This window comes from Pungitius pungitius, chromosome 3, assembly GCF_949316345.1.
Source record: "Pungitius pungitius chromosome 3, fPunPun2.1, whole genome shotgun sequence".
NCBI classification, from domain to species: domain Eukaryota; kingdom Metazoa; phylum Chordata; class Actinopteri; order Perciformes; family Gasterosteidae; genus Pungitius; species Pungitius pungitius.
The window spans coordinates 23,916,490-23,933,572 of NC_084902.1; the positions used below are offsets into that span (position 1 = coordinate 23,916,490).

General features: G+C 43.3%; 2 protein-coding genes across 4 annotated transcripts in view; one reads left to right on the plus strand and one right to left on the minus strand.

Annotated features, from left to right (window-relative positions):
* On the plus strand, positions 1–16,950 carry LOC119212134 (ATP-binding cassette sub-family C member 4-like). 2 transcript variants are annotated; one of them, XM_037462758.2, is made up of 31 exons: positions 3–500; positions 1,013–1,123; positions 2,667–2,787; positions 2,995–3,219; positions 3,351–3,440; positions 3,825–3,988; positions 4,302–4,427; positions 6,294–6,543; positions 6,859–6,966; positions 7,498–7,587; positions 7,717–7,908; positions 9,567–9,661; positions 9,791–9,877; positions 10,356–10,452; positions 11,587–11,778; positions 11,988–12,125; positions 12,232–12,269; positions 12,367–12,494; positions 12,578–12,724; positions 12,969–13,048; positions 13,275–13,425; positions 13,498–13,617; positions 13,704–13,814; positions 13,898–13,998; positions 14,108–14,299; positions 14,385–14,540; positions 15,114–15,203; positions 15,831–16,003; positions 16,082–16,187; positions 16,299–16,433; positions 16,510–16,950. In XM_037462758.2, exons 1-31 carry the CDS (start codon positions 223–225, stop codon positions 16,576–16,578), a joined length of 4,161 nt encoding a protein of 1,386 aa, XP_037318655.1. In that variant the 5' UTR covers positions 3–222; the 3' UTR covers positions 16,579–16,950. The 2 variants fall into 2 exon arrangements, with proteins under 2 accessions (XP_037318654.2, XP_037318655.1); XM_037462757.2 differs by having other exon boundaries at positions 1–500; positions 16,299–16,950.
* The window catches only part of LOC119212161 (ATP-binding cassette sub-family C member 4-like), a 24,786-nt gene continuing 19,744 nt past the window's right edge, over positions 12,042–17,083 (minus strand). Inside the window, exon 31 of one of the 2 annotated variants that reach the window (XM_037462759.2) lies at positions 12,042–12,174. In XM_037462759.2, coding sequence (XP_037318656.2) covers positions 12,157–12,174 — 18 coding nt within the window. In that variant the 3' untranslated portion in view covers positions 12,042–12,156. The remainder of the gene's footprint in view (positions 12,175–17,083) is intronic. The other variant, XM_037462761.2, reaches the window with a different exon arrangement.

A 17,083-nucleotide genomic window follows, 5' to 3' on the forward strand; every position in this document is an offset into this window, starting at 1 on the left:
ATATATACAAGTAGAAAAATAATGTATCCCTATATCTTCACCGGGCTCGCATTTGACGCTGTAAAATGTGACGGAAAATGTTGCTTTATTCTAATGGCTAAACCTAACCTAAAGTAAAAATGATTAAAATTGGGTTTTCATAAAAACCCAGCCAATTGTAGGAGTCAATATTCTAAGCCAATCGTGTGAGCGCGATAGAGGGCTAACCCCTTTTTTCAGCCAATGCCGGAGCGTGAGGGGCGGGACCACTGGACGAATTGTACGTCTTCGGTACAGTTACCGCGTGTGCCTGAGCGAACCGCGTCACACGCCTCGGAGCATCGACAGACGTATAAAAGGTCCACGGAGCGAAGTTACGCAACGCAGCCCGGAGTCACCTTTTCGGCTGGGGGGAAGTGGCAAACCACCTTGCGGGCGTGGGCCACCATGGAAAAAGTCAGCAAAGACACTAAGACTAACCCGTCAGCCACCGCGGGGCTTTTGTCAAAGATATTCTTCTGGTGAGTCGACCGGACGCCGCCGTGCGGGGACCGTAGTTAGCTTCTGTTAGCGGGGCATTCAAAAAGAAGCGATCCGGTGCAGCGTGGCAGGGCTGTGAAGTGTTTGTTTATGTTCTTACGGTGTCATAATAATAATACTTTTCTGTAGCGTTTTTCCAAAGATTTTTTTCTTCCTTCATTTGTTTGTTCATAACCGGCGTATAGCTGCCGAATAAGTTGCTTCAGAGTTTTAGGATAACGGACATGGGTGTAACTGTTTAGAACACCGATGTCACGCTGTTCATGCTTACGTCATACTATAGTTTTTACTGCTGTTGAGTATTCAAAGAAGTTGAGGCAAATAGTGTTTATTAATCGCATGCAGTTTTGTTGCTTTATTAAGTCTTCTCTTAACACTACCATATGGAATTGATCATCTGAAAGGAAAATTAGATGATTGTTTTAATGCACTCTGCTCGTCTCTGTCCAGCTCCAAGTCCTACCCTCCTGACTCCTGATTGTTTTCTTCTCAGGTGGCTCAATCCTTTGTTCCGCACCGGATACAAGCGCAAGTTGGAGGAAGATGACTTGTACGAAGTGCTCCCGGAGGACAGGTCTGAGAAACTGGGACAGGATCTACAGAGGTAAACATGTAAAATCATCTTCAGTCATGTCATTTACCAGCATAGTACACAATCACAAGTTGTGTTTGCAACTGAGCCTCTGTGCAGGGTTCATATCACGGGTATCAAGCTGAAGCAAAAGTTTTCTTCTTTTCTCCCTTTCATTTAAAGTGTTGATGTTGAATTACAGATGTTTTAGATTAAAGGTACCACCATATTGGTTATGTTGAGACCACATGACCAAAGTGGTGGTAACTTTTTTTAGTTTTACATATCATTTTTAAATATTTACCCTATACGTTGTGTATATTAGCCCAACCCTCATTTATCTTCATTATGCAACACACATGCAATACCTTCTGGGCACTCGTGTGCTCTGACCTTTCCAGCACATGTGGGATTTGGGGAAATTGTGCACTATTGCATTGCGATGTCGATTGGACTAATCTTTCAGCCATAGGCAGTAATAATGTCCGTTATCTAACCCAAGTCATACATTTCCAACGTTCTCATTGTAATCTTTAACTTCAGCAGACAATATGATGGTAGACGATATCTAAAATTTGTTAATGATTCTATGTGTAAACTTAACTCTGTTTTGTAAGCCCTCACGTTTTACGACACGTGCGTGAGGCTTAGGAACACACCGTGGGTCCAGCTTCACGTCCACCCACGTTCGTAAACAAGCCCCTCCTCCAGAAACTCATCTGAATCCAGAGGTTGCTAAAGATCCACCGGTTGTGTCACATTGAGCTTAAAGTAAATCTTCTCAGCCCGTTTACTATAGAAATGTGGACCGCACGCAGCCCCCGATTATTCAACTTGACAGACAGCTATTGATTACTAGGTGGCTCCACGGTGTGTGTGCTCCAACAAGGTTGTTCAGTGGTAATCTCATTGATAATCTCATTGTTAACCGTTTAATTGACAGTGAAATCTGAATTCATCGGTAAACAAATGGGCGTGAAATCCCAACTCTGAGGCCCATGAGATGTATTAGTCGCGTATATTATATCTGTTTGTCTGTATTTATGCACGCCGTTGGTGTGGACTGAAGATTCTTTTTGAACAGTTTGACTGCCGCTTTCCAGTGATTTGAGATGCAATCTGTCCATAGAACTTTGGTCTGTGTGTGTGTGTGTCTGTTTGTATCAAAGCATGTTGCATATTCTTCCTCTGTGCCATAGAATGCCGTATTTATAGTTAAAACGCATTAATAAGCCACTCTATTGCACCGGGTGACGTGTTCCTTTCATTAACATGAACATACACTCTGTAGTTTTGACTTTGACTCGGTCACATACACACAGACAAAGTCGTGCTGCATCTAATACTCTCCTGAGCACCAAATGGATTTAATCCGCCGCTGAAAGTAGTCCCAGTTTCTAGAAACTACAGAGTGCAAACTCTTCATGAACTGGACCTTTCGTATCTGCATCCAGTCCAGCATTTATTATTATAATTAAGTGAACTGTTTTTGTTTTTGACCCAGTCCTGATAAATCAAGACTCCTATGCTGCAGGAAAAAAAAGTAGTTAAATTAACAGGTATCTTTTCATGGCAGAATCTGGGATCATGAGTTGCAGAAGGCTACCAAAGAGCTACGCACGCCTGGTCTCTCAAAGTGCATCATTCGGTGCTATTGGAAACCTTACGCTGTGCTGGGATTCTTTACGCTCGTCGAAGTAAGTGTTCTCTGCTTTGGGGAATGAGGTGTTTTGGGTCTTTGATGTAGATTCCAGCTTTAAAAATATTAGAAATCAGACAAAACTGTGTATATGATCAGCAGTAATTATTTTGCATTGTTGGCAATATATTTAACCCCACAAACAAAGACTTTGCTCAGCAGCCAAAGAACATGCTGTGCTTTAACTGTTGATTTACATTATCAGGAGATAATCAAAGTGATCCAGCCCGTCCTCTTGGGACAGATGATCCTGTACTTTGAGCATTACGACCCGGAGAACATGACGGCTCTTTACCAGACTCTGGGCTACGCAGCCGGCATGTCTTTGTGCACCATCGGCCTGGCCTTGCTCCACCACCTCTACTTCTACCACGTCCAGAGGGCAGGCATGAAGATCCGAGTGGCCATGTGTCACATGATCTACAATAAGGTCAGTGAGTGGGGAAAGCTTGCTTGTGCTTCTTAAAGTATAGATTTTCACATTTGTGCTGCACTTGGCTCCGGTTGAATGAAAGTATTGAGTGATTCTTCACTGATGATGGCTCTTTGTTTTTTTTCAAGTCTCTGCGTCTTAGCAGTTTGGCCATGGGGAAGACCACCACGGGCCAGATCGTCAACCTCCTTTCCAACGATGTCAACAAGTTTGATGACGTATGTGAAATGTTACGGCTTTTAACATTTTTAAGGGGTTCTACTGAACGACTCAGAAGGTCCTTCATCGTGCCAGCAGTCAGATTATTTATATCTTTCTGATGTTATTCATGTACCATATGATTTTTTCTAATATTTTGTATCTGTACACATGCAACATCCTCTTTTACAAGAGCCTCGCAGAGAAAAACTCCACCGCACCCTCCCTCCAAAAAAAGAAAATACTGATACGATTATAGCGGCTTGAACATGTTGTTTATAGTTAGTCTCACAGCTGGACTCTATTTTCTGAACTCACTTCACTCTCTGCCTCGAGGTCGTTAGAGTGTTTAACTTATTTTGTGAGTCAGAGGCAGCTATTAAATCTGCGCTTTTCCACCACAGGTGACGATCTTCCTGCACTTCTTGTGGGTGGGGCCCCTCCAGGCAGCAGTGGTTGTGGGCCTGCTTTGGGTCGAGATTGGCCCCTCGTGCTTGGCGGGCATGGTGGTCCTCATGTTCCTCATGCCTTTGCAGACCATGTTCGGAAGGCTCTTCTCCAAGTTCAGGTAGCACGCATGCGCACGAACGCACACACACACCCACACACACACACTATTCAGTCAAGCTGAGACTTGCCTTCATGAACTGCAAGTGCATAACAACAGTGATAGATAATATCAATTAATAAGAAACTGTTCAATCACTAGTCGTATTGATCAAACCTATTTTGAGTTTTTAAATAGCTTTCAGTCTGTTGTAATAATAGTTGTGTAGACAAAGTTGCACACAATTCCGTCTTTGAAAGTTTCAAGCAGTTGTGATTTCTTCTTTTCTCCAGCAGCATTTAATCACACCTTGAGTTTCTGCTTTCCCCCACAGGAGTAAGACTGCGGCCTTCACTGACAACAGAATCCGCACCATGAACGAGGTGGTGTCCGGAATGCGCATCATCAAGATGTACGCCTGGGAGAAGCCCTTCTCTGCTCTGGTCTCTGAGGTCAGAAGGTAAAATACGCCAGGATCTTAGGATATTTTATAGATCAAATGACGTGTTGAAAAAGGCCCTGTTTCACCGGTCAAACCTATTTAATCTTTTTAAAGGTGTCATCTTCTATTTTCGCTTCCTGCTGCATATGTTATTACATATGCATATGTAATATTTACAATCCCGTTTTATACTTATATGATGTCATGAACAACCACCCCTTTTTAGAAGGCAACATCCACTTAAAATAAATTGTAATGCTTTACTTGGTATTCAAGAAACAGTTCATTTAGTGGTCTTGTCATCGTCTTTAAATGCAGCTAGTTGCAGTTAATGTTTGTTTTTTACACCCATGGGACGCAATGTCAAGGATACAGTGACAAGCAATCTGTGTTTTCAGTACTGTGCGTGTCACCGATTGGATTCAGCCATACTGCGATACTGTTTGGACGTGTTAAATTCAACGTCTTTACGGTATGATGAATCTGAGTGAAAAAAAGAGGCGACTCCCTTGGGTAAAACCTGTTTATTTGGCACATTCAGTTTTTGTAATCTTTGAACAGTAGCCGGAGTTTGTTGGGTGAACAAACTTCGGTGCGGCTTTTTTTTTCTCTGCATCTCCGAGACTGACTGACATAATAGTAATGATTTAAGGTACCGGAGTTGTCAGAACAATAAATCATTTATTTAAAAAAAAAAAGAAATACAAATCAAAAAACTTGATTTGCTTTTGGGCGGAATTACGGCTGCAACAAACAATTATTTTGATAATTGATTAATTGGTTGATTATTTTTCAATCAATCGGATTAAATAAAACCCAGCATTAATTAAATCAACAATTCATTTCCAACCCTTTATTCTAAAACAGAACTGCAATTTCACAGTGCGAAAAAAAAAAACTTTAGAAAGTGCAAACTTTACAGGATTTGTTTTAATCTCAGTGTTCGATAGAGCAAAGACACTCAGACACACTAACAAACACACCCCCATGTTCACTTTAACCATATTCATTAAATTATTACCATCATTGTAGTGCAAGTTAAGTAAATGTACACCACATCTAAATACAGCTTAAAACGACCAAGTGCTATGAGATGAATTGAAAATGGCCTTAAAAAGTACAACACACAAATATATTTGTCAACAATAACCAATGTGAGACAAAGCAAAAAATATATACAAGACAACCGATTGAAAAATGAATGGTCCAAAAAAAAAAAAGTAAATAAGAACGTGTCTTTAGTCCTGCTAACTGCTTTACTGCTGTTATTAGCGAGCTAACGTTAGCTTGATCAGCTGGATGACGAGTAAATGGCAGAAGAGCTGTGGAGGCTCCTTATGTTCTTCACTTCAAAAGTGCCATGTTACGTTGACTTTTTAAGTTAATTCAATGTGAAACTCTCGCACACCTTGGATGACTTAAGTTGAACAGCAACTCCGCCTGCTGACTGCTCTTTCCTACGTCGGTTCGCCTTTTTTTTTTCTATGCATCTCCGAGACTGACTGACATAATAATAATGATTTAAGGTACCGGAGTTGTCAGAACAATAAATAATTTATTTTAAAAAAAGAAATACAAATCAAAAAACTTTGAACGACTTGTTCTCTACGCTAAACTTACAGACGCATGAACCCTCACTTTAAAAGGGAACCAAAGTAGGATCCTGCAGTGACCAACTGCCTTCCTCTTCATCAAGGTGCTGAATCATCACGTGGTGCTCCCATGCCATGATGCTTTGGCATATCTTCCAATGAACACACTTTTGATTTATTTATCCCACCCCATACCCAATTTTAATACTCATCTCCAACTTATTGAGTCAATTTGACACTCACATTTCTCTCCCTCCCCATCAGTGATTGTTTGAATCCTCTGTGCCCTCAGGAAGGAGATCTCCATGATCTTGAAGAGCTCCTACCTGCGAGGCCTCAACATGGCCTCCTTCTTTTGCGCCAGCAAGATCATCCTCTTTGTCACCTTCACCCTCTACGTCCTCCTGGGGAACACCATCACCGCCAGCCGCGTGTTTGTGACGGTGTCGCTCTACTCCGCCGTGCGCCTCACCGTCACGCTCTTCTTCCCGAGTGCCATCGAGAAGCTGTTTGAGAGCCGAGTCAGCATCCGCAGGATCCAGGTACAATGGGTTTAAAAAAAAAAAAATAGAAATTGATGCAAATGCCCGCCACTTTCAATGCATATTATGTTAAAGTCTCAGGAGCATGGCCCCTAAAGTCTCTGCTGGAGCCAAAGTTCTTTCTAAAATTCAGTTCAGCCTTTAAGTCTATTATTTAGTCCCACTAGTGCTTCCCAAACAAAAATGTTTGCTTGACATGTAATTTTACTCCAGATGAACTTGCCAATGAGTTACCTGCCTGTTGCAACAAACCTCTTTAAGCCCCGACATTTTGGGACTGACTGTATTCTGTTTGTTTGTTTTTCTATGATCAAGGAGTTCCTGTTGCTGGATGAGATTGTAAAAAACAAAACTATTGTTCCACATATGGGAGAAAATGAGGCCTTAGTGGAGATCCAGGACCTGGTGTGCTACTGGGACAAGGTCTGATACCGTTCACTGGTCCACACAACTAGAGCTACTTCACAAGATGAAACGCTTGATATGTCTGCTTATGTCTTTTTCGTCATTGTCCTTTAGAAAATCTGTCCAAATATCATAAAAATAATGTAGTACAAAAAAAAAATATAGCAATTTCAAAGGTTTGTTTTAAGTACATATATCAGTACATATGCATTGGAACTATGAAAAGTCTGCCCATTAATGATGCAGGATTTTCTTATTAAAGCTGCGGGTAGTAATAAACATTGCAGGTTTGGCAATTATTTTAAGAAAACATACTTTTCAATCACGCAGGTGGGTTATTAAGATTTGCCCAATCCTACTCTGAAAGTCAAACAAATGTGATTTATCTTGTAACAGTACAGCCAAAAACAATAATTCAACTAAACATTATTTCTCTTAAAAAGTCTAAATATTATTTCCACAGAAGGCAGGTAATGATGGTTGATTGAAGAAGAAGAAAACAAATTTGTGCTTAAATGTTTTTCTTTGTTTGTTTTTGAACCCCCTTAGAGTCTGGATGCTCCGACCCTGCAGAACCTCTCCCTCACTCTGAGGTCCAACCAGTTGTTGGCTGTGATTGGACCGGTGGGAGCGGGAAAGGTCGGATATCTTCTAACTCGCCGTGTTGTTTCACACCTGGAAAGCAGGAATGAGAAAGCTTCTCGGGTGCCTGTGTACACTTTCCAAAGTCTAACCATTAGTTCCCTCTGTGCCGTTATGTGCGTCCAGTCATCGCTGCTGAGCACCATTCTCAGAGAGCTGCCTTTGGATAAGGGGGAGCTGGAGGTCAACGGTCAGCTGACGTACGCCGCCCAGCAGCCCTGGGTGTTCCCTGGAACCATCCGCAGTAACATCCTGTTCGGGAAAGAGCTCAACCCCAAGAAGTATGAGAGAGTGATCAAAGCCTGCGCGCTAAAGAGGGTGAGAGGTCATTGATCGGCTACTTCAGATTACATAAAGGACACAGTACTTGTTCAAGTAGATAACAGATTGACTCATTACATGATAACATGTATTACATGATAACATGTAATGGTGTTCACTCGGAACAGGACCGTCTCATGTTCAGACCAAGTAACGTGCCTCTTTGATGTATCTCACACTAAACCACAACATTGTCATTCTGCATAACACACAGCTGTGAACAACCAATCATTATGCTGCTCTGTTACTAGTAATATTACATATTGACTGTAATGTATTTATTGCAGCGATTAAAAGGATTAATTCTGAAATTAAAAAGTTAGAAACAAATATAACTGAAAAGAACAATGCCTCCAAACGGTGGCTGAATTATTTTTTAGATTAATGTTAATATTTTGTAGCCTTTAATACACTTTTGACATTTTATGTAGTTGGGTAGCTAAAATCGTGAATCCATAGCTTCATTTTCCTCTCACTTCCAAAACCCCCTTGGCCCGCGGGTCGCACATGGTTGTTATCTACTACTGCTTTAAACAAAGTTTGGGATTGTACTTGGAGGCAGGTGTTTGAGCGGCTTCTTCTGCAGATTATGTCATAAACTGTGTAGGGGGCGGGCCTTAAAGGCCTGGCAGTAGTAAATGGCAACGCTTTTCTCCATGGAAAAAAGATCTAAATTCTCTTTTAAGACTTGGTGCTTTCAAGTTTAGCCTGCCACGGCAACTGAAATAGTAACCCCATGTTTGAGAGACTTTAAAGTCTGCTAATGCAACTGACATGACATGGAGATGTGCCATTTGAATCATCTCCTAGCCTTGTTTGACACAGGCGTTACAAATGTTGCCCCGAGGTAGCCAGCTTTCGGCCGATTCGATTTTTCAAGGATTTCCAGGGCAGAGGTTGAACTACGATTGCATTTAACAGTCAGTCTCTAACCTGGCAGCAGGAAAGGTGAGCAGTTAATGAGTCACCTGTGAGTCCCGTGATTGTGGGCATAAACGAATCCAGGCAATCCAAATAAAAGCTCTCCTCTTACACAGAGCAAACACACATCCTTATCTATTGCCTGCATGACTCCTGTATATTGATGAACTTGCACATTATGTTAGAGGAACCACGGCTTGTTCAGACATGTTCTTTTTTCCGTGCTGCTCACTTTAAGAACCTGGCACTAGCAAACGTTTGACATTATTCCTTAACGCTAAGAGTGTGTGTGTTCGTCTCTCCATTGTCTTTATGTTGGTGTGTGGAAGAACTGGTTGATTGTTTCAGGGGTTTTTTTTTTTTGGAAGTCCAGAAGCATTTGTCATTATGTCATCCGAACCAGAAGGCTCTGGTCCTGTGAGTGACGGATATTAAAATCTCTTTGGCCTTCTAAACTCGGGATTTCTGCTCCACTGTAATGAGACTCTCTCACATTACTGTCTGAATTGCAGCACGCTTGATAAGATAAAAACACTGTGTCATCGCCCTTTAATATGCTGCAAGTTTGACTAGCCGCATTAGCTCGTCAGGCTCTGCCCACTTCTCCAAAACAGTTTGACGATTCAGTCAACTCTAACACATATTTTTAGAAACTTTTTGAAAGTCTGATGTCCATTTTTTTGTGATGAGTCTTCTGTTGACCTTTGTGATCCCACATGAATGTATGTGTGCAGGACCTGGAGCTCCTCCCAGATGGAGACCTGACCCTCATCGGGGACAGAGGCGCTACACTCAGCGGGGGGCAGAAAGCTCGCGTCAACCTGGCGAGGTAAGGGAGCAGGTTTTATTCTGAATGATTAATACATAGAGGGCAGATATGGAACAATTTAATTCATCTCTATCCAGCTCTATCTGTGTGTGTGGCTTCCTGCTGTCAATAACAACAGTGTGTCCTCAGGGCTGTGTATCAGGAGGCAGACATCTACCTGCTGGACGACCCTTTGAGTGCCGTAGATGCTGAGGTTGGGAGACACCTCTTTGAACAGTGAGTTTCTTTTAAAATGATTATTTTATTAAGATTGCGTTGCGCTCATGTTGCCGTATTAGAGTTGCAGAGGTCTCACACGCTGTCTAGACCATAGAAAGATACCCAGGAACACCCCCCCCCCCCCCCCCCCCCCCAGAGGATAAAGCTTCAAAGCTGCAACGGAAAGCTGCTAGCGACAGATCTCAGCAGGAGAAAGTCCCCGTTTGTAAAGCTGTACGACTCAATAAATAATAGTTTGTCTACAATGGGGGGCAGGGTTCTCTGTGTTTGAAATGCTAGAGCTAAAGCAGAGTCAGGAAGCTGTGCCATTGGCCACTTCCTGTTAGTCTCTTCCGCTTGGATACCACAATCATACTGACGGCTGTAATAAAGAATGTGTAAACACTGACATCTCCTAAGGATTTGTTTCTCTTTCTAATCATTACGCACACACTTTATCGGTGCTAAATCTGACCCCCTGTGTGTCCTCACTCAGGTGCATCTGTGGCCTCCTGAAGAACAAGTCTCGGATCCTGGTCACCCACCAGCTGCAGTACCTGAAGGCAGCCGACCAGATTGTGGTCCTCAAGGAGGTTTGTGTTTATGTGGAGTCAAATAGTCCAGATGTAGTCACACTGACATGCACTTATCCCTCATCTGGGTCTTTTTTTAGTATAATCTTTTGGTTTTGATCTTTTGGTTTCATTTTGGAAAGTTCAAACTCAGTTTCTATGATCTGTTTATAATAACGTCTGTAGTGCAAATGAAGGCACAAGTACAAACTCACGCTCATGAAAGCCATTAAATCCAACGGCATTTTTTATACATCAGGCTTTCATTGTACAAACCTAGAAACCTAGCGTGGCTGCTGGTCCTGTTTTCAACTTGAGTCTTTGAATCAAAGCCATTCCTAAAGTCAGGGCTGCTTCTCATCTAATCTTAACATCAGAAATCCAAACTATGTGAATTATACTCTTTAATCGGTGCTTGTCACGTCTCTCCTCTTTGTCTGGAATGTGGAAGCGACGGTCTATTTCTATAAGGGCTTGCTGGCGAGCTTTGCTATTTGTTGATTTTATACTGTTCACCACCCTGATTTTGAAGTTTACAGGTCAAGTGACAATCCGAACACATGACTAAGGGTTCATTTCTATTTAAAATCTGTATAAACACCTACAATCTTATTGTTAACTCTTGTTTTATCTTGCCCTCAATTGGCCTCGGAGGGCAGTCGACACACATGCAACATCCTCTGTCCCGGGACACTGTCATCAAGTCAGAGCGAAAAAACGAAAAAGACTCAAGGAGAGCGCCAGACTAGGGATCCCTCTATCAGGATGCACAGAAGTGCACAGACTTACAAAGAAGTAAACAGTAAAGCTTAAACACATACATTACTAGCAGCAGCTGTGGTAGAACAACAATAACCGAAGCAGTGCTGGCGTCAGCAATACTAATGCAACTTCTAAGGATAGTGATGGTGACAGGGGGAGTCAGGCAGGACCAACCAGGCACCAGATAGAACCGTCTGTTCCACAGAAACAGACTCCCAGGAGGAAACAAAGCCAGTGAAGTGAAGTTAATAGAACATGAGTTCACCCAGGAGGAGGTAAAGAGGAGCTGTGATGTTTACCATAGACCCGTCTGTGTTTACACGATGAGGTTAGGTGTTGTAAACCGTCAGACGTGCACAGTGATCTAACTGTGTGTGTTTGTGCACAAATCAGGGTCACATGGTGGCAAAGGGGAAGTACGTGGAGCTGCAGCAGTCCGGAGTGGACTTCACCTCCCTGCTGAAGGAGGAGGAGGATCAGCAGCAGCAGCTGCCTCCTCAAGACATCCTGAACCGGACCAGAACTCTGTCAGAGAACTCTCAGACCTCCTCGGCGCAGTCTGTCAAAGACGGAGACCAGCTCCCGGTTTGTTCATCATCTTTTTATGTGACCTGTTCATGAACAATGGAGATGACGTATTAGAAGAGGACCTGCGTTTCTCCGCTAATTGACAGGCTTCATTTGGAGGGTTTTGCTCAGCACCTCAGTGAGAGACCTCCTTTCCTGCACAGTCAGGGATGAATCCACTTGATCAGTCGTGCTGGATGTTTTGTAACCTGCTGTCGTCCCCTCAGGGAGAGACGGTGCAGACTGTAGCAGAGGAGAGCAGCGCTCAGGGAAACATCGGAGTGCGTCTGTACGTCAAATACTTGAAAGCTGGAGCCAGTGTCGTGTTTCTGCTGATTGTCATAGCACTCAACCTTTTGGCTCAGGTATGGTAGCCTGGTTTCTTGTTCAGTGAGGTCATGTGGGACACGTTGGCTGTAATCAGAAAAACAAAGAAACTCTTACCGATAGCCTGTGTGTTTGATCTTCTAGGCATCATACATCATGACGGACTGGTGGCTGGCTCACTGGTAAGTCTGAAAGCCACTGATGGGGAAATTGTCCAGTTCCATTAATCCTCAACATTTCATTTGTCTTACGTAACTTGGTAATACCTTGACTGCTCAGGGCCGACAAGCAAGAAGAGCTGAGCAACAGCAACAGCACCCTCCCAAACGACCTGAACACCACCACCCTCCCTCGACTGAACACCACTGCAGAGCTGGACACCACCTTCTACCTGAGTGTTTATGGAGGTAACAACATGTTGGCATGTTGTATGTCTGTGTGTGCACTGTGTGCCCCTTCAGAGGTGTAAAGGAGCCTTCTGTCTCTCCAGGTCTGACTGCTGCCACCATTGTTTTTGGCTTCGCCAGGAACCTCTCCCTGTTCCACGTGCTGGTGAAGTCTGCCCAGTCTCTGCACAACAGCATGTTCAACTCCATTCTCGGGACACCCGTGCGCTTCTTTGACATCAACCCTATTGGTAGGTTCAAACATTACAGCCAGTGTACAGCAATATTGTAATTTCTGTACTATATTTTTTAAAATCTGGTAAGTAAAATGCAACTGAAATCAAATTTATTAGAACAAGCCTTTTGACAGTGTTTATTGACTTATTGGAGCATTATTACATTTTGAGGGTAAAAACACTAAAATCCTTATCAACACAAATTGAAAAATAAGGTTTTTAATAAATATCTCCACGTTACAATACTTTCTCCCCACAGGAAGAGTCCTGAACAGGTTCTCAAAGGACATTGGCCAGCTGGATTCTAACCTGCCATGGACCTTTGTAGACTTCATTCAGGTGAGGACAAGCTGCATAAGTGCTATTCATATATTTAATATCAGCACAAATGATACAGGACTGTGAGTTTATTGCAAATCAGATGGATATAACCACTCAAATATTAAAATAACGTGTCAGCTTCTAATTGAGCTCTTATAGGAACAGTCCAATTTTTAAAAAAAAAGGTATTGGAGTTGTTCCTTCTTCCTGTAGCTCAGCTGAATGTGACCTTCTCTCCAATCAGGTGTTCCTGCAGATCCTTGGGGTGATCTGCGTGGCGGTGTCTGTGATCCCCTGGATCATCATCCCAGTGGTCCCCCTCCTCTTCCTCTTTTTCTACCTGCGACGCTATTTCCTGCAGACCGCCAGAAACGTCAAACGCCTCGAGGCCACCAGTGAGTGTCCTCTTATACGACTCAGTGCGTGTGAACTCACACATTCATTCTGGTTCGCTCTTTCCCCCTCAGCTCGCAGTCCGGTGTTCTCCCACCTGTCGTCGTCTCTTCAGGGCCTGTGGACCATCCGAGCCTTTGGAGCAGAGGAGCGGTTCCAGAAAGACTTCGATGCACATCAGGACCTGCACTCAGGTTCCCTTCCCTACTTTAGATTCACTGCTTTTTAAAATGTGCCTGTTTTGAGGCGGCCCATTGATGTTTTTCTTCTTTCTGCACAGAGGCCTTTTTCCTGTTCCTCACCACCTCTCGCTGGTTCGCCGTTCGTCTCGACGGCATGTGCTCCATCTTTGTTACCGTCACCACGTTCGGATGCCTGCTGCTCAGAGACCGTAAAGCTAAACTTTTAACACAAACCGAAATGTTCAAAAAAATAGTTGACATTGCGAATTAAAGACCTATATATTTGTTATAGAGTTGGACGCTGGGTCGGTTGGTCTGGCTTTGAGCTACGCAGTGACACTGATGGGGATGTTCCAGTGGGGGGTCAGGCAGAGCGCGGAGGTGGAGAACATGGTAAGATACTTACAAACACGTTCCCGAAATTGGCTTCATCATTGCATGATTATAATTTCTAAATCAACCTCCTAGTCACAAGCGTGTAATGCATTTTTTCTGTCTTAAGATGACCTCGGTGGAGAGAGTGGTAGAGTACACTGAACTAGAGAGCGAAGCACCCTGGGAGATGGAGAAGCGCCCTCCTCCCGATTGGCCCAGCAAAGGCCTAGTGACCTTTGACCGGGTCAGCTTCTCATACGGTGGCAATGGACCAACAGTTCTGCACGACATGACGGCAACGTTCCGGCCCAAAGAAAAGGTTGGACTTTCTATTTTCATGTATCCAGTGAACGCCATGGTAATGCTGCAATTACTAAACCAGGTTTTTCCTTCCCGTGTGTCAGGTGGGCGTTGTGGGTCGAACAGGTGCTGGGAAAAGCTCTCTGGTCTCAGCTCTGTTCCGCCTGGCAGAGCCTCAGGGCAAGATCTACATCGACGGTGTCCTGACCTCTGAGATCGGCCTCCACGACCTGCGCCAGAAGATGTCCATCATTCCTCAGGTGAGTCGGTGTCTCTAGCCGGCTGCATCTTCATGAGGACTAAGCCTTTGTGGTCTGTAGTATATAAAGTCCAGAAAGATGATAACCATCCCCTTTTTTATTTAGGAAGATGTGCTTCACCCCCTGAGCATATCTCAGGCGTAGAGAAGGAACATTTTCCATTCACTAATTGAGCTGTGTATTTTTAGCTAAAATAATATTGTACTATTAAGGCAGAGGAATCACTCAATACAGTCAATAAAAATAGCAAAAACCTGTATTTTTGCATAGGATGAGTAATTTACCTACAGTAGCTGGATGTCACCACACAGCCACCAAGTTGTTTCTTTGTGAAGTTTCAGGTTCATAGGTATAATTCAAGGCATTTCCCTGCTTGCTGCGCAGGCAGTTGAGCGGCTGCTGCTATTGTGAGCTATTTGTTATGAGAAGCAGTACATGGAACGCATTGTAATAATGTCACTCAACTTAAGCGATTTTATATATCATTTCTATTGGTAGGTATTCAAGTTAAATGCAGTGCTGCTGGTGTCCCTGTCTGTGGAAACAATTGAAATGCTTAACCCTGTTCCCCAGGACCCGGTGCTGTTCACAGGCTCCATGAGGAAGAATTTGGACCCTTTCGAGCAGCACAGTGATGAAGAACTGTGGAAGGCTCTGGAAGAGGTAAGCAGTGTTGGGAAAGTTCACTTTCTACATGAACTAGTTCAGTTCAAACTTCAAATGTTTTGAACTAAGTTCACAGTTCCAAAAAATAGATTCCATACGTTGCTGCGAGCTATTATTTTTAAAAATTATTGCCACAGCCCAGAACCACAAACAGCAATTATTTTATCAGATTTAATCTTCATATCCAATATTGAATCCTTATCCAACCAGGGTTTATATTAGCATTGAGGGGACAGCATTCCCCATTGTTGCTGTCCATTCACTCCACACCAGCAGCAGCTGCAGCGTTCACCCCTACAGTACATCCTCAAACACATGCTGCTTGAATGGTCTTTTTTAAATAAGGAATAAAAACACGACAGTTATCATTAAGGTGCAAATGTTTGCAAAGAAAGGTCCGATTCCTCCCATCCTCACCGACCTTGTCAGTAACTTCATAAAACGCCGCCTCTTTGCTACACGCAGCTATCGCCTCCATGCATTTCTTTTTTTTTGATGACGCAAGCGGTGGTGCGACGCTGGTGGCTGGTGTTGCCAGATTGGGTGTTTTTTCCGCTACTTATTAAGGCGCGTTTTCTATAGAAATCTGGCACCCCATTTGAACACGCCGTTCACCTAAAATAGGTACAGCTGAAGCCTGTGGTGGAGGAGCTGCCGGGGAAGTTGGAGACGGTTCTGGCCGAGTCGGGGGCCAACTTCAGCGTGGGCCAGAGGCAGCTGGTGTGCCTGGCCAGAGCCGTACTGAGAAAGAACCGCATCCTGGTGATCGACGAGGCCACGGCTAACGTGGACCCCAGGTCTGGATCCTTCATGATATCCTGGTCTCCCTTTTAGTTTGTATCAAAGCTTCCCACACTCAATTCATTTGTCTGCAGGACTGATGCGCTGATCCAGAAAACGATACGGGACAAGTTCAGTGAATGCACCGTGCTCACGATCGCTCACCGGCTCAACACCATCGTAGATAGTGACAGGATACTGGTGAGTTATGTCTTAATTATATTATATAGCTCAGCAACTAGGACAAGCATAGTTGGTGTTTTGTCCATCCTGTTAAACAATGCTTATTTTCTTTTTACTCTGAAATGATAGGTCCTCGATGCAGGGAGAATTCATGCCTATGATCAGCCTTACAACCTGCTGCAAGACACAGAGGGGATTTTCTACAAAATGGTGCAGCAGACAGGCAAGCAGGAGGCTGCAGCTCTACTAGCGGCCGCTAAACGGGTGAGTTTAGCGGCTGCTGTTCGCGAAACATTTCCACGCCGAACCCAATCTCACTTTGTAAACAATGTTTCTTCAGGTGCATGACAGCAGAAGCCATAGCGACGAATGCGAGTCGCCGAACATTTTCTTTGAGACGGCTCTGTGAGCCTTTGTCACTGGTGCACTCCAGCAAAGCCAAATACAACCACTGTGTCATTTCCAAATCACTATTTATTTTGTGGCCTTAGCTGCATAATCCTTACAGTGCCTTATTTGAAGTTGGCAGCATTTTGTTCATGTTAATCAATAGCAGAACTTTTATCTATCCATAAGTGACTTGTACTATTAACATTTATATAAGAAATGTTTTAAGAGTTTTAGATTTTATACTGTTCACTGTACTGATTTTGAAGTTTACAAGTCAGGTGACAATCAGAACACAGCTGCTATGACTAAGTGTTCATTTCTGTTTAAAAGCTGTATAAACACCTACAATCTTATTGACAAAACTTGAATAAAGTACTCAATTGTGACAGAATGTCTTATTGTATGTAAAGGATTCATTTTTGGGAGTAATCTATACACAACATACACGTTTTTACTTGTGTTTAGGGAGATATTTTCCCTGATGGCCTCTGCAAATGTTTAACAAGACAAGGACAACAATTGGA